The sequence below is a fragment of the Cucumis sativus genome, chromosome 3 (genome assembly GCF_000004075.3).
Source record: "Cucumis sativus cultivar 9930 chromosome 3, Cucumber_9930_V3, whole genome shotgun sequence".
NCBI classification, from domain to species: Eukaryota; Viridiplantae; Streptophyta; class Magnoliopsida; order Cucurbitales; family Cucurbitaceae; genus Cucumis; species Cucumis sativus.
In genome coordinates this window covers 27559325-27583392 of record NC_026657.2, presented here as the reverse complement: position 1 = coordinate 27583392, position 24068 = coordinate 27559325, and the positions used below count along the sequence as shown (strand labels likewise).

General features: G+C 31.5%; 1 protein-coding gene across 1 annotated transcript; it reads left to right on the top strand.

Moving 5' to 3' along the window:
* Positions 1 to 6719: 6719 nt before the first annotated feature.
* LOC101219034 (protein transport protein SEC31 homolog B) lies at positions 6720 to 18331 on the top strand. Its single transcript, XM_004149681.3, has 22 exons — positions 6720 to 7335; positions 7950 to 8004; positions 8100 to 8222; positions 9953 to 10049; positions 10465 to 10501; positions 10595 to 10700; positions 10783 to 10840; positions 11707 to 11804; positions 11922 to 12041; positions 12586 to 12628; positions 12743 to 12864; positions 12939 to 13066; positions 13173 to 13722; positions 13883 to 13975; positions 14504 to 14689; positions 14765 to 14978; positions 15754 to 15842; positions 15958 to 16122; positions 16695 to 16817; positions 16920 to 17199; positions 17372 to 17610; positions 17692 to 18331. The coding sequence occupies exons 1-22, from the start codon at positions 7019 to 7021 to the stop codon at positions 17785 to 17787; spliced, it is 3339 nt and encodes a 1112-aa protein (XP_004149729.1). The 5' UTR covers positions 6720 to 7018; the 3' UTR covers positions 17788 to 18331.
* Positions 18332 to 24068: the final 5737 nt, after the last annotated feature.

Genomic DNA, 24068 nt, shown 5'->3' with positions numbered 1-24068 from the left:
CTTTGGATCTTTTAGTAACTTTATCTCTACCATACTAAAATATTAAATGGAAGAATCTTTGTCTTCCCATTTTACCCTCACTTCTTTTAAAAACACCTATTTACCCTTATGGTTCTAAAGTTTCTCCCTCATGAAAACTATGGTCTAATAACACCAAACCTTCAAAAGGACACATCCAAACATAAGTCTTTGTATCTTCCAAAGCATATATAGGAAGATTTTCTAGAAAAATACATCATACGAAAGAGGAAATATGTTACGTAATGGATTAAAAGAAAAAAATAGAGCATCATTCCTCGTTCAATGGCATTTGCAATTGGCACAAACAACAAAGCTTGGATGCATGAGTCTACTCATTCCAAACTCTTCCATTCCGAAACCATAGCCACTTTTTGAAGGTCCACTGGTCTATGTTTATTGTTCATAATATTTTCGGGATGAGTTGCAAATTTAGCAATTAAATTTAAAATAATTAGATATACAATAATTTTTTTTTAAAAAAAATAACAAATATAACAAAATTTGTCAAATTCTATCATTGATAGATAATATTGTAAATATTGGTCTAAGACTATACAAGTCTGTCTGCGATAGTTTTGCTATAATTGCAAATTTTTTAAAATGTTGTTATATCCTTAATTATTACTCTCAAAACGATCATCTATTACAATTTTCCATATTTTTACTTGTTTTTTTTAGATTAATTATAATTTAATTATGTACAAATTCAAAAATATATAAAATTCATTGACATATGAAAACTATAAAACATTAACATTATCAAAAAAAATAAATTTCATTGCAAAAATAATAACTATAATATAATTATTTTTATTAATAATCTGTTAAAACCTAATTTAAAATATTATTTTTCATTCAATTCATTTATCTTAATTGATGTTAATTTAAATTCAACTCAATTGTATTATTATGTAAAAGTTGTGGTTGTAAGATAACATTAAAGAGAACGTGAATGATTACCTTAGTAAAAAAAAATTACAATCTAACATTCTAACTAATTCCGAGATAGTAAAAATAATAAATTCAAATTTAAATCAACATATAAACCTATTGCAAAATTTGATGTTTGAAATTTGAAATTTAGAAAATATTTAAATTTGAAAGATCAAAATAATATATAAATTTAAATATTGTACAATTTAAAATTAAATTAATCACGTTAATATAAAATATAAAATACATATAGCTGAATGGATAAAGAAATTTTCGAATTAGATCTAAAATTTGAAAATCAAATAATACATTCATCTTAAATATTGAAAGTTTAAAATTGGAAACTAAATTAACATATAATTATGTTAATTTGAAAGAAGAAGAAAATTAAAAGCGAATTAAAAAATATTAAACATATGAAAATTCTAATAAAATATTAAGAATATTAAACATAAAAATAAATAAATTAATAAATAAAATAAGTGAAACTATCCGTTTCTTAAATTAAAGGATTATCCATTTTTCTGTTAGGTATGAGAAGTCAATTTTGGATATATATATATAATTTGGTAAGGTCTAATGTTTTATTCTTTTATCATTAATTTATAGTTTATAGTTTATTATAATTATTTTATGCCTTAAATATTTTTATTTTAAATTACTCCATTTCATGTCGAACATTTATTAATTAAAATCAATAAATTAAAGTTTGATGAAGCGAGTGCTGTTAAGGTCGTTTGGTAACGTTATCGTTTCATGTTTTTAGTTTATTGTTTCTTATCTAGCGTTTGTATTATCAATCTAGTCAAAGTTCAATTCTCTCACCAACACTTTAATTATAATACATTTACAAAAAAAATAAATAAATAACAACAAGATATAGTTTGAATACTCAAACCAAAAATCGAAATCAACGCCGTTTCTAAATATTAATTGAGAAAATTTTAAGTTTGTAACTATTTGATTTTTAACTTTTAAAGTTATATTTGTTTATTTTTAATTATTTTAGGCTAAATTTTGTCTTTTAGAATAATTTACTTTCAATTTGCCTCTCATCATCAAATGAAAATGTGAATAACTTGTCCACCTTTTTTGAAACAAGAGACACTTCTAATTACGTCAATGGTTGAAACAATTTAGAGTGTGCTTAAATTGATTTTTGTAGTGTTTAATTTTTAAAATAATTCATTTTAAGATAAGTTGAGGTGTTTATCATTGACTTGAAATAATTTTTAGAAAAATGAGATCATGAAATAATTCATTTAAGAGAAAACACATACAACCAAATTTTAGAATAAAGGTTTATTTGGTGTTTAACGATTAATCCCTCCCAAATATCTATTTTTCTTCATCTATTTTTTCTATTCCTTTTTACTATCCGTTTTTCACTCCATTGTCCTTTTTGTTTTTGTTTGTATTTTATTTTCAAATACTTTGAATATTTTTTCAATGTGTGTTCATATACATTTTAAATATAAGGATTTGCAAATGTTTATCTATTAGTCAAATCTACTTCACCTGTGAAAAAAAGCATAAAAGCGTCAATAAAGAACATAATTGTTTGGTTTGTGAATTGAAGATAAATGAAAAACGTGATTGAATTGTACATCTTTTTGTCTAGTTAATATTATATTATTTCAAAAAGATTATTTATTTTATTTATATTTTGTTGATGAATTTTTTTTATGGTTATGTATTTACATTTCAAGATATTTGTGCTTCTAAAATTGAATTGTCAAAAAATAATTAATAAAAAAATTAAAATTAATGTGTGATTTTAAGTAACTAAAAAATTAATAATTTTAAGATAACGTGCTATTAGTTTTAAAATATATTTATGGAAAAAATTCAAAATGCGTGTATATTTCTTTATGAAATCAATTTATAATGTTTAATAATCTTTTATGGTAATTTGACCTAAGTATAAACATTGTTAGTATATGACAAATCAAACACAATTTTGCAAATGAACATTTATAAGGAGGCCAAACCAAATATGTAACTTTAGATTTTAATTTTTTTTAAAAAAAATGTATTATTAAAAAATATTTTATTTATAGGCAATCTAAACGGACCCTTAATCTTTTTCATATTACTATAACTTTAGAGTCAAACGAGCAACTACTAAACTCAACCACTTGCTCACATTTTTCTTTACGTACTTGATCACATTACTCTTTAGTTTATTCATTTGAGGTTCTACTCTACGGAGATACTCCAATTGGATAAATGATCCATTTCTCGCTTATGTGGTAAGGATCAATAGATTTTACCCCACTACCTATTTTGTCACTTTTCTTTTTCTAAAGTTGCAATAACAAAAATTCATTCTAAAAATGCTAAATTTAGCCATGATTTTTCTATATATGTATGTATAAATAATTTTATATGAATTTCATTTTTTGTTATTTTTAAAATTACCATCGTTTTCTTAATTTTAACATTTATATATATATGTGTAACGTGTTGATATAATCTACATCTATGTGTCAACGATTGACATATATAATAATATATATATATATATATATATATATATATATATATATATATATATTATATTTAACATAATAGTTTATTGTACGTACTAAAATTATCATTCGTTAAACTATATTTATCGATGAATAAGTGTCCAATCAGTTATTATATATTAATGAGACTTGAATTAAACATACAGTAGTTCAATACGTCATATTAATAAATATTATAAATGCATGTCGACAAACTATTGATATATCATTATTATATTTGAAATTGAATTTTGAATAAGTATCTATTTATGATATACGAGTATATAACATATAGATATATATTAATTTTGTCTAGGTATCTTATTATATTTTCCATCAGCATTTTCTTTAAAACAATTAGGTAGATTCAAAACATATGTTTTGACGCATATAGCAATATTTAAAAATAAACTATAAATATATATATATCAAAATTTGTCATAATCTATCAACTATATATTAATATAAGTATTAATGTGTCGTCAATAGACTTGACTATATTTGCAATTTTGTTTAATAGCCCGACCATTGTTTTACAAAGGAACTCTTTGAGATTACATCCATTACTTCTCTGTGTTAATGTTTTGGGACGAGGGTTAGAAATTTAGAAACTATAACAGTGTAACTATTTTGTCAGCATTGCGAATGTTCCATTGATTTCTTTAGTTCTTTTTTTTTTCTCTCTCTCCCTCATATCCTATTTTGTGTATATGGTATTAGTCCATTAACTTTTAACTTAGCTAATGAAAAGTTTCGTATGTTAAAAAAAGCGCAATATAAACTTTGTTAGAGATTTAAACTTACAAGTAGGCAGTATATGAGCAAATACTTGAAAGCTAAACACATAAGTAATTATATTGGGTAACAATTTTAGGAATAATAAGTGACAAGTTGGAATCAATTTTTCATTCAACATTTGAGCGAAAATTTTGTTCACTTTACTTTCAAAATTACTGTTTTACTATTGAGTCACTATACATTAGCATTTGGTGCATAGTTTGGTTACAACATTAAAAGTGAAACCACCAAACATTATACTCAAACTTCTGCTTCTCAAATTAACATCGATCTAAATACAATTGAAATTGGTGTAGTAGACAAAAAACACTCAATGCCTTTTAAGATTGAGGTTCAAGTCTTCCCTCTATTATTATTGATGAAAAAGAGATAGAAAACTACGACTTGTTTGTTAATTATTGGGTTTTAAATCTTTTATTATTCTTAAAAATTTTAACCTTAAGCTTATAAACCTTATTTCACCTCTAAAATTCTTAATTTGTTATATATTTTTTTAAAAATTAAACTCGTTTGAATCTTGTTTATCTAATTATTTAAATTTAGAAGTTTATTAGGTGAAGTCGCCAAATGTTACACATATATAGCAACTTCAAATATGAGGATTGCACACATCATATCATTTTGGAATTTTAGACATAAGTTTTATTGAGTTGATTAAGAACATTAAATTCATCATTCATATAGCTTTTGACCCTCCATGGTTATAAGAGCACCATCATGATAATAAAAATGTTCAACATGAGATTATTTAGCAAGAAAAGTGAATTGAGTTAGGCAACCAAAGAAACAACACGTCTCGATAATGTCCAAGATTTTGCACAAATAGTTATTGAATACTAATTAATGGAAAGAACAATCAATATTTGAGCAAGCTGATCAGAAATGACTCTATTGGTGGGGTGGGGGGTAGATAGTGAAGGTAATAAATAATTAGAAGATGAGAAAGAAGATACAATCTTAAGATGTATGTGAACGAAAAAAATGTGATATAATTTGAGATATGTACAATGAGAAAATGATATGCTTATAAAACAAATTATATAAAAATATAACTAACAAAAGATTTCGTGAAAATAAGATTGAGTTACGTATGATTAAGTTAAACAAGAAGACAAACCTTACAAAAGTTTGAATATATCGTAAATTTTGAATACAAAACTATAAATTTTATCATAATGCTATTTTCAAACTTTATTAAGTTTAAATCAAGTCTTAATAATAATATAAATATCCAAAGTTGAAACATGACCGAACTTTATCTTATAATATATAAAATATTAAAAGTATGTGCACTTTAACTTAGGTTAAAATAAAACACACAATTTAGTTTATTAAAATCAGATGCTACTTAATTTTTTTTTTTTTTTGAAATCGTAAATCGATTTGGCTGATGTAGTTTGAAGTTATTTTTAAGGTGGATTCATGATTTTAAGAGTGTTGATTTAGTTGATATGATTCACTAAGTTTTTATAAAACATATTCACAATAAAAAAAATACTTTTTCCTCTCAATTTGAATTTGATGATGTGATTTATCACAAATTTTACTAACTTCCTATGCAGAGGTACCTCTCCAACTCTGGTGTCAACTTGTTTGTGCAACTATGACTGCTTAGGCCAAGATCGTTCAAGACAACAATATGTACGTGGTGCTTTTAGATGTTCTAGACCGAACACATTATACTATGTAACAAAAACTTAAAATATTTACAATCTGTATAATAAAATAAAAAAAAATCCATGACGCATGATCATTTTTTCATTAATTTCATATATGTCATTAATTTCATATTGTTGCAACTTCAAATATGAGGATTGCACATGTCATATCATTTTGGAATTTTAGACCTAAGTTTTATTGAGTTGATTAAGAGCATTAAATTCATCATTCAAATATTTTTTTATAAATTTCATATATGTCATTGTGATTTATATATTCTTTGTGATCGATGTAATTAAGGTTCAAGATCAAATAACTAAAGACAAATATTTCATCTAGAAACATCTCAGGGCCACTAAGTCTCGAGATTTAATAACAAAGAAATAGTTTTTTCATCTCGGGACATGGTATGCCTGAGATCGTATATCAGGCGTGTGACCAGTTTATCGTTTGTTGATTAGAGTAATTTTGGTATTTTACATTGTGAGCATGTGAAATTGTTGGGTAAACATTTTGACGGTTTATTATTTCTTTTAAGAAACCCCTTTGCTAAACAATGAAAGGTATGGGCTGGGGTTCTAAAAATAATTATGGGCATAGACTTAGGCCACAGTTGGAAGCAATGGCCCATCAGAAAAAGGCCCATTAAGAAACACATGTCGTATTCTGATTGGAAAAATAATGAAGCAGTCGTCTTTAAAAACGTTGACTAACATAAACCCTAGTGTTCCATTACACAGAGAATAAAATCTTGTGAAACCCGTTAATTAAACTCCCGGAAACGGCAGCAATAAAATCTTCAAAATCCCGACTTTTATTTTTTTTCTTTGTTTTTGTTTTGCGCAAAATTTTGGAGAGCGAGAGAGAGAGAGAATTGCGAGTCTCTCACTTTCACTTGCGTTTCACAGATCAGATCGAAACAACAACCCTCAAATTCTTATACACTCTCCAAAAAAATTCTCTCTAAATCCTCCAGATCCGCCGATCATTGCTTCTCCTTTTCATATAATTGTAATTGTATACATAGACAGATTGTTGATACAATTCAATTCGGTGTACTCTTCGGTTTTTTTTTTTTTCCATAGTTTGGGGTTTCAATGGCGTGTATAAAAGGAGTGAATCGATCGGCGTCCGTTGCTATAGCACCGGACGCACCGTACATGGCCGCCGGGACGATGGCTGGTGCTGTGGATCTGTCATTTAGCTCATCAGCCAATCTCGAGATCTTCAAGCTTGATTTCCAGTCGGATGATAAAGACCTTCCTGTAATTGGGGATTCTCCGAGCTCCGAACGGTTCAATCGTCTCTCGTGGGGAAAGAATGGATCGGGTTCTGAACAATTTTCTCTGGGCTTCATTGCTGGAGGACTCGTCGATGGGAACATTGATATTTGGAACCCTCTTGCGCTGATCCGGTAATTCGACTTTGTTTCGCATTTAATTGGATCAATCTGTTTGTTAGAATTCGGAATTGAATTTTTTCCGAAGTGGGTTTGGTTGCGGGTAAATGGAGGAACTAGAGTTAATAAGTTCTTAGTTAACAGGTGCTTATCTTTTCGGGGAGTCGGCTTCGGACCAATTGGTGTAATTTAACTGCAGTAGGATTAAGGAGTTTGTTGGTTTTTTTTTTCTTTATCACTTGTTAGTTCTTTGAAGGTTGGTTGAAGCAATTTAAGGAGAAAGATCAAATTGACGCAATGGTCGGCGTTGTTAAGTTTCTGTGTTGGTTTAATTGTTCATTTACCTCTTGCGAAAGAAAAATATTCCTTTTGGACCTTGTGAAGGTGGATGGATAGGAAGGTTTCCATAATGTTCCATACATTATAAATATTGGTTGAAATATGAATCTGAACCTGGTCTAGATAGGTTGAAAGTTTCATATGCAAACCCTCTGAAAAAATATATTTTTTTTACTAGATTCAGTTCACTTGTTTAATTTTGCAGTTACCCTACAATAGTTTTCACGGCGTCAGGTTTAGCTGTGTTGAATGCTTTGTAGGCTTGACTCTTTTTCACCTTATTTTTTCAGTCCTGAGGCAGGTGAAACTCCACTAGTTGGACATCTAACAAGGCATAAAGGGCCTGTAAGTTTTTTGAAATACTCAAGAGTTCGTGGCTTATCTAATGTTACTGTTGTACCATATTTTTCTCACTGATAGCAAATATTTTGCTCTTTCAGGTGCGTGGTTTAGAATTTAATACAATTACACCAAACTTGCTTGCATCTGGAGCTGATGATGGTGAAATCTGCATATGGGATTTAGCCAACCCATCACAACCTATTCATTTTCCACCTCTGAAGGTTAGGCTGTGCTGGATTGTATAATTTTTTTTATAGTATACTTGCAACTGTCTAATATTCTTGTTAACAACAAACAAATGGTATTTTTGTGTGTAGTTTTGCCTGTTTTGGGGATAGTTTCTGGCACCCCTTTTTAGTGTAGTCGCTGTAGAACACAATCTATTATTTCTCTCTCTCTCTGTCTCATCACACAATTTATTGTTGACATAAACTTTTGAAAGATATTACGATGTGTGTGTGTGTGTGCGCACACCCACCATTATTATATATCTGCAAGAAATCCTTGGAAGTCGATGCTTTTTTCATTTCTCTTGCATTTTTGGATTCGAGACAGAAATACATACTGGTTGGAAATTATAAGAGAGATAAAAACAAAAGCAATGAAATAAGGTTAGTCATTTTCTTTCTGCTTATCAAGCATGGGAAACCATCATAAATTTCAAGCCACAGGAACCAGTTAAGTATAACTGTGATGCCCTAAAAGTTTCTTGAATAAATGCTGTAGGGTTGGGAAACAATCCACCCAAACTTTAAGCAAGGCCAACTTCCAATTTACTGAGTGGCTATGGCTTCCATATCCAAAATGTAGGCTGTACCAAATAAAATCCCTAATGAGTAATGAACTCCTTGATATCTTTACAAGGAGAGAAACCACCTTGGCCTAGTGGTGGGTAGGGACCTATGTAAACATTAAGGGGTTTAGAGGGAATGGAGTCTAAGAAACCATGAACATGTAAAGGAAATAAGAGGGAGCAAATGGGAGGACCGATAGACCACCCATAGCCTACCTGCTCTAGAAATAGTAGACTTCTTTCATTTGGTCAATTTAGCAAGAACTTGTTCAACCAGTGTCTTCTGTATTAGACAGAGGGTTCCCTCCCTCCCTCCCCTAAACTTGGATGGAGAATATGTGGGCGAACTGTTTCCCAAATTGGGTAGTTTTATTTATATATTTGTTTTCCGTGTGATTGAAGGCAAGTCAATATAATTTTAGTTTGAAGTTGGAGCTTGTGTAAATATTGACCTTGACAAGAATGGTAGAGGCTGTTACACACCAAGAATTTCCCTTTCCTTGCCAATCTTGATTCTTGTTGGATCAAGAGGGCAATGCTTTAACAAATATGAAACTTCTCGGGGTTTATCCAAAGCCTCATTTTTGGATGCTTCAACGAATATTGAACTTCATTTTTGGGTTCTCAAAATGACTTTCTTTGCCATCTTTTAGCTTTTTGGATTATTTTTCTGGAGAGAAAATTGAAAATTTTTGTGATGGAGGAGAAATGTTTCTTCTTTTAGTGGGCGTTGTAGTTTTTTCTTTTCTGTTATAAAAAAAGGGTTTTTCTATTTCTTGTTAAAAAAGGAAAAAAGAACAAAGACTCTGGTATTTGTACTCCCTCGATTAGTTCCATTTGGAGGATCTTTTGATACTCTTTGATTTCCTCTAAGGGAAACCTTTGGCAGTTCTTATGCATTTTCTTATTTTCAATATAAAAGTTCCTTATAAATTAGTTAAATTTTGAAGGATTCAGTTCTCTTTAAAAAACAATAATTGCCTTGGGGCAGCCAAGTAGGACTAATCTTCATATTTGGAAGATACCATTATTTACATGCCAGGAAAAGTTCTACTTTGTTATGCTATCAGCTACCATGCTTCCTCTTCTCTCTTTCGCCAATGTATTATAAACTTCAAATCAAATGGATATTTATTTGTTCTTTCCGTTTTTTTGCAGGGTAGTGGCTCTGCAGCTCAGGGTGAAATTTCATTCTTATCATGGAATAGTAAAGTTCAACATATATTAGCCTCTACGTCATATAATGGAGCAACAGGTGAGGAAAGAAATCCTGTTTCATTTTTTTGGGCTGTTTTTATTTTAGGCAGTTGTTTACTTTGATTTTTTCTAGATGAAAATTCGGTTTCTTGATTGAAGAAAGCTTTATCTAGTATTATTATTTTGAATTTAATTGTTTTTTAATAGAAAATATCTATTTGTGAATGAAATTTCAAAAAGGGAGGAAAGAAAAACCTCAAACTTGAGACTACAGTTTCAATGGTCGCATATCACAATTTCAATGGTCACATTCAGAAATAAAAAAGACAAATGAAAAAAAAGCTTAATTACAAGGGCAGGGGAGGGGAAGAGGTCTACAATAAGTGCAACTAAAATAAAGTTATATTCTGAAAAAAAGAATCCAACCAAACATTTGTTTCTCCCTAACATTTCGTTATAACTTTTTTATTCAGTCGTTTGGGACCTGAAGAAGCAAAAACCGGTTATTAGGTAAGTCTAAGTGAAGTACTAAATTATTATTTTTTCTATACAGCCAAAATTTCTGGGTTGCATTTGATAAATATATTTTGCCTGTCAACTCAGTTTTTCAGATTCCACTAGAAGACGCTGCTCGGTGCTGCAGTGGAATCCTGATCTTGCAACTCAACTTGTTGTTGCTTCGGATGATGATCATTCCCCTTCCCTCAGGGTGATGATTCGCAGACATTATACTCTTAAATATTGTAAAGATTTCATACTATTTTTAAGTCGACACATTCTCTTGCTTTCAGCTTTGGGATATGCGTAATATTATGACGCCAGTTAAAGAGTTTGTGGGCCACACTAGAGGTATGGTAATGAAGTTCAATTTTATGTTATACTTGTTGTATCTGTCCTTGAGCTGCTCTCACATTTACAGAATCATATAAAAGAATGACAAATGACCGTCCCTTACTTAGGTATATGTGATCTGATAATCAGATGATGGATTTCTGGTGTTATTTATTTCCTTTTGAAATTTGTACAATGCCATTGTACTTTGTTAGACTGATTGTTGTCTTGCGTTCAAGTTTTCTATTTTTTATTCCTGTTGTATGACGAAAAGATTGAGGGTTGTGAGCTTTTACAGTTTGAGCTTGCATAATTATTGAAATTCACTGCCTAAAATGATGAGGACTATATCGACTTTTCAATACATTATTTGCCTTGCCTGTTTGTGTTCATGTCTGCTAATAACATTGGAATTTGTTTGGCAGACTCATAAAAGACTGAACAATGATCTGTATCTGACTGTCTTGAATGGGTTGATACTGAAGATTAGATGCTTCATGTTTGGAAATGATAAATGCAATCCAGTAGTTCTCGTCTCTTCATCTCATTTTACAGATGATTGACGGAAGCATTTTCATCACGCATTGGACTCTAGTAGCTGTGTCGTTAATTATGTTTTTATCCTTTTAAGCAACCAGGGTTTCAAAACTCTTCCATTTGAGCTTGTTAGTTGCTGTACATACAACAGTATTATATGAATCAGTGAAGTAATTTTTTGCTTCCCAACTGGCAGATTAAGTTCTGTTTAATTGTGATAAGTTTGACTTTAATCCGCACATGTTGCTTTGTCTACTAATGATGGATTGAATATCTTCTTGTTTGTATGAAGTTTAGTTTATTTTTGCCAAAATGAACCTTCTAAAAGTACTTGGCCTGAAAATCAGGTGTAATTGCAATGTCATGGTGTCCCACCGATACCTCCTACTTGCTAACATGTGCTAAAGACAACAGAACTATCTGCTGGGACACTATTTCTGGAGATGTAAGCTCTTTGATGTTCTACTTTTTGTTCTTCTATACTCCATCATTGTTTATTATTAGGTGCTTGAACATAAGCATCAACCAGGAAACTACTCTGATTTTTTCTTTCCCAATGCAGATTGTGTGCGAATTGCCTGCTAGTACCAACTGGAACTTTGATGTACACTGGTATCCTAGGATTCCTGGTGTTATATCAGCCTCTTCATTTGATGGGAAGATTGGCTTATATAATATTGAGGTACATCCATTTTGAAGCTTGTTGGTACTTGCAAAAGTTTGTACTTTGTGCAGGTTTCCTTACAATTCTGACCACAGAATTAATATTTTAGATTATGACTTCTTGGAATGTTCTATGATCTTCCCCCTCCCTTTTGATGAGAAACTGTTTTCAATGGAAGAAAGAAATATCCCAAGATGAGTGATTTATATTAAATACTTTATGAAAAATGAAGTAGATATTTCTACTGGGAATATCTTGATGATTCTGTGATGGGATTCCTGGATAAGAGAGTTTGATTAATGATCATTGCGTGAACTTGCAATTGGGTTTAGAAATGATAAAATTTTCAACTTTCTAGGCTAAATATTTTTTCGATATATAGAAGTGAAGAATGTAATCAGCCGCTCTTTCATGTGAAACTAAATCATAGTTATTCATATTCATGTGACTTCTTTCACCATGTCTGAAATTTTCATGTATCTAGTTCAAGTTCTTCATCATCTGCATAGTTTTTTTTGGTATAAATCTGATTCTTTTAATTTACTTTCCCTTCTTTTTACAGAGTTGCAGCCGGTATGGTGTAGGAGATAATGATTTTAGCACAGGTAAGTTGGTTTTTTGTGCACGTTTGTGTATCTGGTAGCTGTCATGTACTATGAAATAACCTTAGTAAATTTGATTTTGTTGTTCTTTCCTTCACCGGTCTCCATTTTATGCAGTATCATTGAGAGCACCAAAGTGGTATAAACGTCCAGTTGGTGCCTCTTTTGGCTTTGGAGGGAAGGTAGTATCATTTCAACCTAAGACTCCTGCTGCAGGTGCTTCAGCTGGTGCTTCAGAGGTATTTTTTATTGGATTGGTCAACTTGAATTCCATGACAGCTATATTTCATTTCACCCCTGTATTTATTTCCAGGTTTATGTGCATGAGTTGGTAATGGAGCACAGTTTGGTTACTCGTTCATCTGAGTTTGAAGCTGCAATACAAAATGGTGAACGCTCCTCTCTCAGGGTTTTATGTGAACAGAAGTCTAAAGAATCTGAGTATGCCATCGACCTTAAAATTTGTCTCCATCTCTAATTCTTTTTTGCTTCCTTTTCTTTTTCAATAGAAAAGGTGGTGGTTAACGGTTATAGTGTCTTTAAACAGTTTGGAGGATGATCGGGAAACATGGGGATTCCTGAAAGTCATGTTTGAAGATGATGGAACTGCAAGGACGAAACTTCTCAGCCATCTTGGTTTTAGTGTATCAACTGAATCACAAGATCCTCAAGAAGAGATTTCCCAGGATGTTAATGCTCTGCATCTGAATGATACAGCAGCAGATAATATTGGATATGGGGATGGTAGAGAAGCCACATTATTCCCGTCTGACAATGGGGAGGATTTCTTTAACAATCTTCCCAGTCCAAAAGCTGACACACCTTTATCAATTTCTGGTGATAACCATGCTGCTGAGGAGACTGTTGCAGCTGAAGAACCACAAGTTGAGGATGGAGTGGAAGATAATGGAGATGCATCGTTTGCTGATGGTGTGCAACGGGCACTAGTTGTAGGTGATTATAAGGGGGCTGTTGGGTTGTGTGTATCTGCAAATAAAATGGCCGATGCCTTGGTTATTGCTCATGTGGGTGGTGGGTCCTTGTGGGAGAATACACGAGATCAATATCTAAAAATGTCCCGTTCACCGTACTTAAAGGTAGCTAAAACTTTATCCTCTTCTTATGGAGCTGTGTATATTAACTTTTTTTTTGCTTTACAATTTTGATAGTCTGAAGTTTTACGGCAGTAAGAGACATCTTTGAGCTTCTCTGGGGATGAGGCTGCACAAACTAATCTGCTTGTTTTTATTCCATCAGATTGTTTCTGCAATGGTCAACAATGATCTATTGAGTCTTGTGAATACAAGGCCACTGAAATTCTGGAAAGAAACCCTTGCTCTTCTCTGCAGTGTAAGTTTTATATTTAATTTGGAAAAAAATTCTCTAGAAAACCGGGAATGTCCATATTTGTTCATTTAGAACTTGTGTGCAAAGGATTTACTCTATATTTGTGAGAAGGGATGTCAAGTTGGTTACTGAAAATTGAGATGGACTTGTGCCTGCTGAGTTACCAGTTTCTTCCTTTTCAGCTTTAATTCTCAGACATGTCTGGTTTATGTTAAATGTGGTTATTTGACTTTCCAGGAAATAAATTCCATTATAATATTAGCAGATACCAAAAAAATGTTTATAGTTGCACTTTCATGTTTCTCATGGTGTTAAAAAGGCTCCAGCTTTTACATATGGACTGTACTGTCCAGGAAATTCTGGAAGCAGTTTACTAGTCAGTTCATCAAGTATTTTAGTCTTGCTAAAAGTACACATGTCTTTCAGTATTCATGCTGATTTTCCAGGGTATCTGATTTCTCCATAAAATTATAAATCTTGGGTACTACTACTATATTGCAACGTTAATGTTATTATTGTTTCAATTGACAGTTTGCACAAAAAGATGAATGGACCGTGCTATGTGATACTCTTGCTTCAAAACTTATGGTTGCCGGTTATACACTTCCAGCAACTCTGTGCTATATATGTGCTGGAAATATTGATAAAACTGTCGAAATCTGGTCGAAGTGCTTGTCTGCTGAGCGTGAAGGAAAATCTTATGTTGATCTTCTTCAGGTAAGTGTACTTTAAGAGACGTTATTGAACTTATGTATTGGACTATAAAGTTGAACAAGCGTTTTGCTTCGCTAGGATTTAATGGAAAAGACTATCGTACTTGCTTTGGCCACTGGACAAAAGAGATTTAGTGTAACTTTATGCAAGCTTGTTGAGAAATATGCTGAAATATTGGCAAGTCAAGGACAGCTAACAACAGCACTGGAATATATTAAGTTATTGGGATCTGAAGAATTGACGCCTGAACTTGTGATCTTGAGAGATCGAATTTCCCTCTCCACAGAGTCTGGTTAGTGCTCTGTCATCATACCGTTGGTTTATTTGATCATAGAATATATGATTTATTGAGTCTACTTCCGTTTTATGCACTTTTTTCTTTTTAATAGAAACACGTGCTTTCTTTTGGAAAAAAAATGTAAGAACATACAAAAACAAGCACACAAAAATCCCACTAAAGAAAGGGTTTCCCTAGAGAGTAATTATAAAAAGCCTTAGATACCAAAGCCTAAACATGAAACCGCACTGAAGACCAAAAATTGTGAAGTATTCAAGTGGTTAATAACCCTTTGAACAGCAAATTGAACCTTACTGTTTCTTAATTAATTTTTTTAACAACTTTGCATAATTTATCTGGTAAGTAACATTTTGCTGGCAATGCCTAAAAGTAAATTATAATTCAGAGTACTGTTACAAATATTGTCCTTGGTCCCTACTTGACGATTAAGTTTTTGGATTTTTAAGATTGACAATGTGAAATAAATTTGGTACAAGATGAACTGGTTAAGTTATTTGTTTTTCAACAAGTTCAATACTGGTAAAGTAAAAATGATTCAGAAACATGCTTATATTTGTTTTAAAATTTAATCTTTCTTTATAACTTAGACTGGACCTTCTAATTTTATGAAATACTTAGCACCAAAGTTGTAAGCTGTAATTCCGAACTACATGTCTTCTCTTTTGTGCATTCCTTAGATAGTTACCCCGCTGGGTTATACAGGTTAAGAGGAGGATTGTTTTGAGTTAGATGTTACTTTCTAAGCAAGTGCATTACTTTTGTGTCACAGATAAAAATGACAAGGCCTCAAATATTGAATACTCTCAGCAACCAAGTGAAAACATGTATGGTTCTGAAGCCACTAAACATTATTATCAGGTGTCTTATCTTCCTTTCCTTTTACGTCACATGTTTTCTGGTTTTGGCTGCTTTGAACCTGTGTTTTGCCTTGATTCAACGAATTTGGCATTTAACTTTCTTGTTGATGACTTAGGAGTCTGCTTCAGCACAATTCCATCAGAATATGCCTACCACTACATACAATGATAACTATTCCCAGACTGCGTATGGTGCAAGAGGATACACTGCTCCTACACCATATCAACCTGCACCACAGCCTAATTTATTTGTTCCATCACAGGCACCTCAAGCTCCAGAGGTATTATTTGCTGATTATTCTTTTTCTAGAAAATTCTGGTTATCTGCAAAAAATTAGTGACTTTTTCTAGAGAAAATAAACCTCAACTAACATATCTATTGATTATTAGAATTGAACAAGGTCAGAAAAATCCAAAAAGTTTGGACTTAATTGAAGTTAGGGTTTTATGACACTAGGAGATACATGAATAGCATTTTGAACCCAAAACAATCTTAAGATGAAGGAGAATTCAAAATATGAAAGATGAAAACATCTTTTGAAGTTTAAAAGCATGTAGGTCATGTTCAATCGACTCAGTCTAAAAAGGTTAACACATTCCTTCTAAATATTATCATCCCGCATCAATCTAATATTGACCTGCCATATCTTTGGAAGAATTCCAGTGTTTACTGGCATTTCTTCGAAGATTTTTTGGAAAGTACTTTTGGAGTAAGTGTCAAGGTGATGTAAATGATGCTAATGGTTATCATGGCTTGCATTCTATTTAAGATACTGTTTCTCGAGGCTGCTTGAAATTCTTCTAAGAATTGGGTTGGTTTGGTCTAATAATAATAATTTGGTGTTTGTTTTAGACAAATTTCTCTGCACCCCCGGGTCAGCCTGCTCCGAGGCCATTTGTTCCTGCAACACCTTCTGCTTTGAGAAATATGGAAAAATATCAACAGCCGCCCACTTTGGGTTCTCAGTTGTACCCTGTTAGTAATCCTTCTTCATTGATGATGGATAAAGTCATTTCATTTTAGGTGTAAAAGATACTTTTTAACGATAATTTAACATTTGTTTCTCAAATATTTCAGGGAATTGCAAATCCTACTTATCAACCTATACCAGCTGCTTCAGTTGGTCCTGTCCCATCGCACATGGATTCAGTTCCTGGGCATAAAATGCCTCAGGTTGTGGCTCCCGCTCCACCTTCTAGGGGATTCATGCCAGTTCCTAATCCAGGAGCCGTTCAGCTACCTGGAATGGGTTTGGTTCAGCCTCCCAGCCCCACACAATCTGCTCCAACACAGCCAGCGGTGATGCCTCCAGCCCCACCACCAACCGTGCAGACTGCAGATACTTCAAACGTACCTGGTAATTGTTAGTTATATTCTGCTCAGTTTTCCGAAATTCATTCTCATTACAATTCATTGTTCATTTATAATGATGTAATCTGGATAGTGGTTGAACTTGTTTTACTTTTCACTCCATACAACTTACGCACATATATTTATTTTAGATCCAATAACTGATTAATACTCTGCAGCTCATCAAAAACCTGTGGTAGCAACGTTGACCAGACTTTTCAATGAGACCTCAGAAGCACTGGGAGGTGCGCGGGCAAATCCGGGTAAGAAGCGGGAAATTGAAGACAACTCAAGGAAGATGGGTGCATTGTTCAGCAAACTGAACAGTGGGGATATATCTAAAAATGCTGCTGATAAGCTTGGTCAGCTCTGCCAAGCTCTAGATACTGGCGATTATGGTCGTGCACTGCAGATCCAGGTATTTGTTCTATAAAGTTCTTACTATCTTGTTTTGTTCTACAATTCAAAATGAGACACATTCACTTATTGCTGCTTATAGGTGCTTCTCACCACAAGCGAATGGGACGAGTGCAGCTTCTGGCTGGCTACGCTGAAACGAATGATCAAGACGAGGCAGAGCATGAGGTTGAGTTAGTGCAACACATGATAGTCATTTCTGGCTATTTTTTTTTTACCTTTTGGAAATTCTTTTCCCACCTTATAGCTACCCTTCTTGTGCCACCGATATACACACAAACACAAGAATGACGTCCCTTGGTTGCTGCTGCCGGATTTTGCCCCAACGTTTTCCTCTATGATCTTGACTGGTTTCTATTGAAAGAGTTAGCAATGATAGCTGGAGGATAACAGTAGACTTCTGTTGGTTCTTATTTTGTAGTTTAGAACTGAGGAGAAAGTCCAATTTTTAATTATTTTTATTTTTCTTCGTTTTTATAAATCACAGCCTGAGTCGAGTTTCATCACAGCCATTTGTTTAGCTTGCATAAGGTCCTTCCTTGTTAGAGTGTCTTTTCATTGTACCTTCCATTTGACATATCCTAATTTTGTTGAAAGCTAGTTGAATTTCAAAACTGCTTGCCTCGTTGAATTTCAGCACTTTCTTACCTTAAAACTTGGTTTTCTAGAAAGACATTTTATGCTGTCACCTTCATAAATTAAATAGAAACATCCTAATATAAGTTAGTGCCTTGTCTGAACTCTGATTAGTGTGAATTTATTATGGTGGATAATTTGGTTTGAATAGTGAAGGAAAGCCATTCTCTTTTCTTTGTTTATATGGGGGCATATTTGTAACTTTAGAAGATGAAAACTACAATCAAATGTGGGAAAATTTAGTTATAGTATTTACTTGGACTTTGGGCTGAGATAGTTGCATTTGATAATTGGCATTTGGGATGAAATATTTCATTATATTACCATGGATTGAAAGGTGAGTTAATATGAAATAAATTGTTAATCTTCTGCATTTGTGACAAACTCACAAACTGTGGTGATATGTGAGAATTCTTAATATTTGTTTGTCTGTTCGTTTTTCTCTCTTTTTTTTCCCTTTCTATTCTTTATAGGTTAAAAAGACACAAGTAACTTCAAGCTAAGAAATCAGTAAATTTGTTTACTCATCTGTTCATCAATATCTTAACACAAACTACAGTAAAGAAATTACACACACGAGCAATATGTTTCTTAACATGAATAATACTTATGGCCCTCAAAGGTTGGTCTTGTACCACGTATCAAAATGTCGTGGGCGAGCTTAAAAAAAGGATAGGCATTGATGTTTAGAATGGAGATCAATGACAAAACAATTGTATAAGTTTTCACTTCTTATCATAAAAGAAGCTAGTTGAGTCTTTCCATACTTCATACTATCTCGTTTACAAAGTTGATCAAGTACAGGCAACTTGATTTAAGAGACGATTTTTGTGTACTTTTTATAATTTCAAAGAGAATGAACACTTAAAAAGGAAAAGGGAGAGATTGTATAATATGGAAAAAGAACTAGATTGTAGAGAAAGTGAAGTCTATTGGTCAAAGGAGTTGTGACTCTAATTTTAAAATGGAAATGAATTGTTTATTTTAAATTTTAACTTTCATTAGAAATGCTTCCATTGGAATATCATCTCAAATTACTTTTGAACTTTTATGTGCCTATCTCATAACTTGTATCTTTTGACCAACCATGTATAAAGTATAAATTAAAATCAATGCTACACACTCTCTTCCAATGTTTCCTTTAATTAAGATAAACAACCTTGTAGTATTTAAATAAATACAATTTAAAACATTGGATGTGTGTGTTAGAGAGAGACTGAGAGAGAGAGTGAGAGTGTTTCTGTATTTCTCAATGTAAATAAAAGCTATGGGTGTGTGAGAGTGTTTCTATATTTCTCAATGTAAAGATTTTTTAAAAAAAAAGAGAGAAAAAAAACCACCAAGCTTCAAGATTTATAATTATTATAAAGGGAAAAGGAGATATACAAGAGTAAAGGCACTTGATGTAATAATTTCTCTAGGTTGGGTGTCATAATCAAACTAACCAAACACTTCTCTAATTGCCTCAATTTCTTATGAAGATCTAACTTTATGTGGTTCTAATAATATATTCACAAATCAATTTTGATTTTGGTGCTAAAGAGAATGAAATTGCAATGGGAAGTAAGACTAAAATGATTGAATCCAAAATAATTTGTGAAGAGAGGATAGAGGGGATGTGACATGTGCACTTTGAAAATAACATAGCTGTATAAAAGCCATGAGATGTGGAAGAGAATATTGAAATTATTCTTTACTTTCTTTACTTTTTGCTAATGGCTAACATACACACAACCTTTCTTAGATTTCTACAAAAGAATTACCCTTTTTCTTTCTTGGGAGAGGTTGTTGTTTGGTTTTCTATTTTGTTGTATTTATGAATGTCTTTTAGTATTTGGCTTCAACTTCGCTTTGACTTTGGTTCTCTTTTTCACATTATTCAATACTTTTTAATTTACATTAACAAGTTTTCATATCACTGTGTTTGGTCACAATTTCTGTATTTTATCATTACTCTTTTCTAATTTTCTTATAATATTTTGTCAAGTACAAACCCTTTGTGCTCCGAAGCAATAACATTAACTTGATTAAAACTGAAGCTATTGTAATGATTTTAGTTCTATATATATATATTTGAAAGAGTATAGACAAAAATCTTCTCCAAAACAATTACTATTGCAAATTTAGTTTCAAAATAAATGAAAGGAACTTTTACTTTAACGAGTAAACTACACCTTACCTCATATTGTCTTTAAGAATATATCTCAATTGCTTAAAGCACATGTAACATCGGTTTAAGAAACAATGTAGTATATACTTTTAGTCTTATGGAGTTTAACTCACAATATAATTAAAGAGCCAATCAAAGATTCATAATCCTCCTTAATTATCTTTATAAAAAGAACATTTTCTAGAAATGATAGTTCTTAGGAGAAAGAAACTTCAATAATGCTTTAGAATTATTAGAATATGAAATTGACATTAACCCAACTTTTTTGACTTCATGGTTGAGATTGGCCTTCAATTTGATCATTTTGGCAAATGGGTTATGATATTTTTTTCCCCTTCAATTCAACTTAGATCATGAAATTTCAAATCAAAGAATATATATAGGACAATTAGAAGATGACAGAAAGTCGAGATTCGAATTAAAAAAACACAGTATAACGTCTATTCTTTAAAAAAAAAATTATATACACTTTCAACGACCCGATTTCTCACAATAGACCGAATGCAGGAAAGAAAAAAACGAATATTTTGTCAGGGTATATGCATATGAAAATGTAAGGGCACAAATCCCTTAAATTTTGGTGAAGTCGAAAGCAACCAACCATTGTGAATGAATGATGGGAATGGGGTAAGTTGAAAGTAAAGAAGGAAAAAAGCTTCCTATTGTTCACACTCTTTCTCAATATTAAACAAACTTTTTGGAATTAGGTCTTTTTTTATTTAAGATAACTTTACAATATTATTTTTTAAGTAATTAATTCACCCAATTAATTATTATGTAGTTTGACTCAAGCAAATATTTATAATAGAAATTAAAAGTCTATAAAGTCACATTATTGTTTTTTCATAAATTCTAGATTTATCTTTGTTGGTTTTGAATTTCGCAGAACGGAGTACTGAATTACCGCACATCTTCTTTATATTATTACTTCTTCTTCTTTATATTTTCACTTCTTCTTGTTTGTGATTTTCTCATTTCCTATTTTAGAATTTCTTTTTTCTTCATCATCTCTATTTTTTTTCTTCTCTTTTTTCACTACATAATCGTGTACCAAAATCTAAACGAACTTCGTACAATATCGTTTAGATTTAGATTTGGTATAATATCGTGTTCCAAGATTGTTTAGATATTGATACACGATTAGTCGCCTATCTCATATAGACATAGATAGATCATCATCACTGTCTATTCCAGATAGATAAGTAATAGATTCAAACGATCGTTTACCAAGATCTGAACAGTCGTGTACCAATATTTAAAAGATCTTTTAGGCTATTTTATATGATTGTTTAAATTAGAAACTTTTCGCATGGTCAATTAATCATAGGATATTTTTGTGGTCGATTAATCGTAGTGTATTTTTGTTATTTCATATTATGGGGTTGTGGCCATTTTTCTTTTTCAAAATTGTTGTGTAATGTGTAAATATTTTCACGTTTTGTTATATTTTCTAAAAAACTCCTTCATTAAATGTTTCCATCACAAATATAGTAATTGACACAACTTTCATCCCTAGACTTGATTAAAAAAAGAAAAAAAATACTTTCATCCCGAGAGATTAAAAGTTCACTATGACATTTCTAATCCCAAAATTGTTCATAAAAAAGACATTACGAAAGTGAGTTTATGAAGTTACTAAAATCTTCAACCGAAAATAAAAAAATTAAAGTAAAATATTTTGGCAAGCTATGATGAGATGATATAGAACGTAAACATATCATTCATAAACAACTCTCCCTTTTCTAGAGTTAGAAATTGAGAGTTTCAACATCATAATTTAGATGTACTCAATCAAACTTTTCAAAGCTTAAAAATCAAATTAAAATTAAGCATATAGATTATAAAGGTATAACAAGTCATTATTTAATAGGTTAATTATTGGGTAATAGGATGTAGTTAGCTATTTTGTCCTTTTAATTGACACTAATAAAAGATAAATATATATATAAACAGCTATAATATCTGAGTTGCAATGATTTTAAATACACAGAAGCTTGTGATATAGGGAGATTATTATAGTATTACAACCTGATTGTCATATTATTATATAATTAGAGAGACATATATATATATATATATTAATTAGTGGTTTTACATTGTACCATATTCAATCAAAGATTTTAATAAAAATGTCAAAGACTCAATTTTAAAATGACACTAATAAATATTTACAACACAAATTGTATTAAATAAGTTAAAATTTTAAACTTTGTTACTTATTTTTTTCTTTATGTTAGACGGATTTGTTTTACTTATATAAAGAAAAAAATGTCAAACCCTTGCAAGCATCAAAATATCAATATAAATGTCGTCGCTTTTAAAGAAATTGTCAAAAACAAAAGAAATACGAGTATCCTGGTTGAAACGGTGTGAAAGTTCTTTTGTGTTTATCTATATGAATCCAAACCTTCCATTTAAATAAACAAACAACAAATCAAGCAAGCACAACCTTGGTGAGAAAGAGGCCAGTTGTTTAGAGAATAGTATAGGTTTTGAAGAACATATTGAAGGGAGAAAATCTAAGATTTTGAGAGAGTTATACAAGATGTAAAACTACAAAAAGAAAGGAAATTTATCTCTAATAATCAGAAGGCTAGAAACAAAATAGTTATGAAATGAGTTTCAAAACAAACTGGTTGGAGATGCATGTGAGTGAAGTCACTAGTGTTAGTCAGTAAGTTAATAGTGTATTCAGAAGGAAGAATCAAAGCAGAGACAGAGAAGACATTAAAAAAATCACCTGTTGGGTGAAGCTGGTTGTCAGTTTCTATGTGTTTTCTTGTGTTTGGACAAAACATGATCCTTATTCTCCTCTAAGAAGTGTATCCTTTGGGCCATGCAATGACCTTCTTTGGCTTCATATTCACCCTATAGCAGTGCCTAAAACAAAAACTTTCCATATGGAAAATAATGGTGAAGGTTTGAATTTGCCTTTCAGGACCACATAGAAGCAATTTGATTCAAGCAAAACAAAAGGGCAAAGAAAGCTATCTCACTTGCTTGCAAGTAAAGACCTGTGCAGCTTTTTGTAGTGGCTCTCTCTTAAGATTTTTGCAATTATTATGTTTCGGTTTTCGGTTTATGGGTTTAGAAGTTTCTGTTCTTGATGAGAGTCGGTTAAGACTTATAATTTCTAAATTATCAATGATAAGTTTTCATTCTTGTTCCTAACAAAGAGAGCTTAACAACTTTTAACACATCTCGATTCTGTGTACTGTAGTTTAAACTCATGGTTTCAAAAGTTTCGGTTTACACCTTATCAATGGACCATTGAGTCAACAAATGGTGGTTTCGTCTCCTATAACTTTTCAATTATCAATGATAAGTTCTTGTTCCTGTTTCTGATGAAGAGAACCTAACAAGTAATAACCTTTTAACACATCTCGACTGATCATGGAAAATCCGTGTACTGTAGTTTAAACTCATGGGACATACTTGTTTAGAAAATTTTGGTTTACATCCATGGACCATTGAGGCAACAAATGGTGGTTTTAAAGATATTTCAACATAAGAAAAAGAAACATTTGACCTTCTGGTTCATACATGTTAAATCTATTTGGCATCTAATGGGACATACTTGTTTTCTATTATAAGGGCACAGGGACATAAAGATAAAACAAGAAATATAACACAAAACATAAGAGAACATCATG

Coding starts and splice junctions, on each gene's coding strand:
- LOC101219034 (XM_004149681.3), top strand. CDS start 7,019: ATGGCGTGTATAAAAGGAGTGAATCGATCGGCGTCCGTTGCTATAGCA. Junction 14,690..14,764: donor CTTATGTTGATCTTCTTCAG/GTAAGTGTACTT, acceptor TTGCTTCGCTAG/GATTTAATGGAAAAGACTAT. Junction 17,200..17,371: donor AGATACTTCAAACGTACCTG/GTAATTGTTAGT, acceptor AATACTCTGCAG/CTCATCAAAAACCTGTGGTA.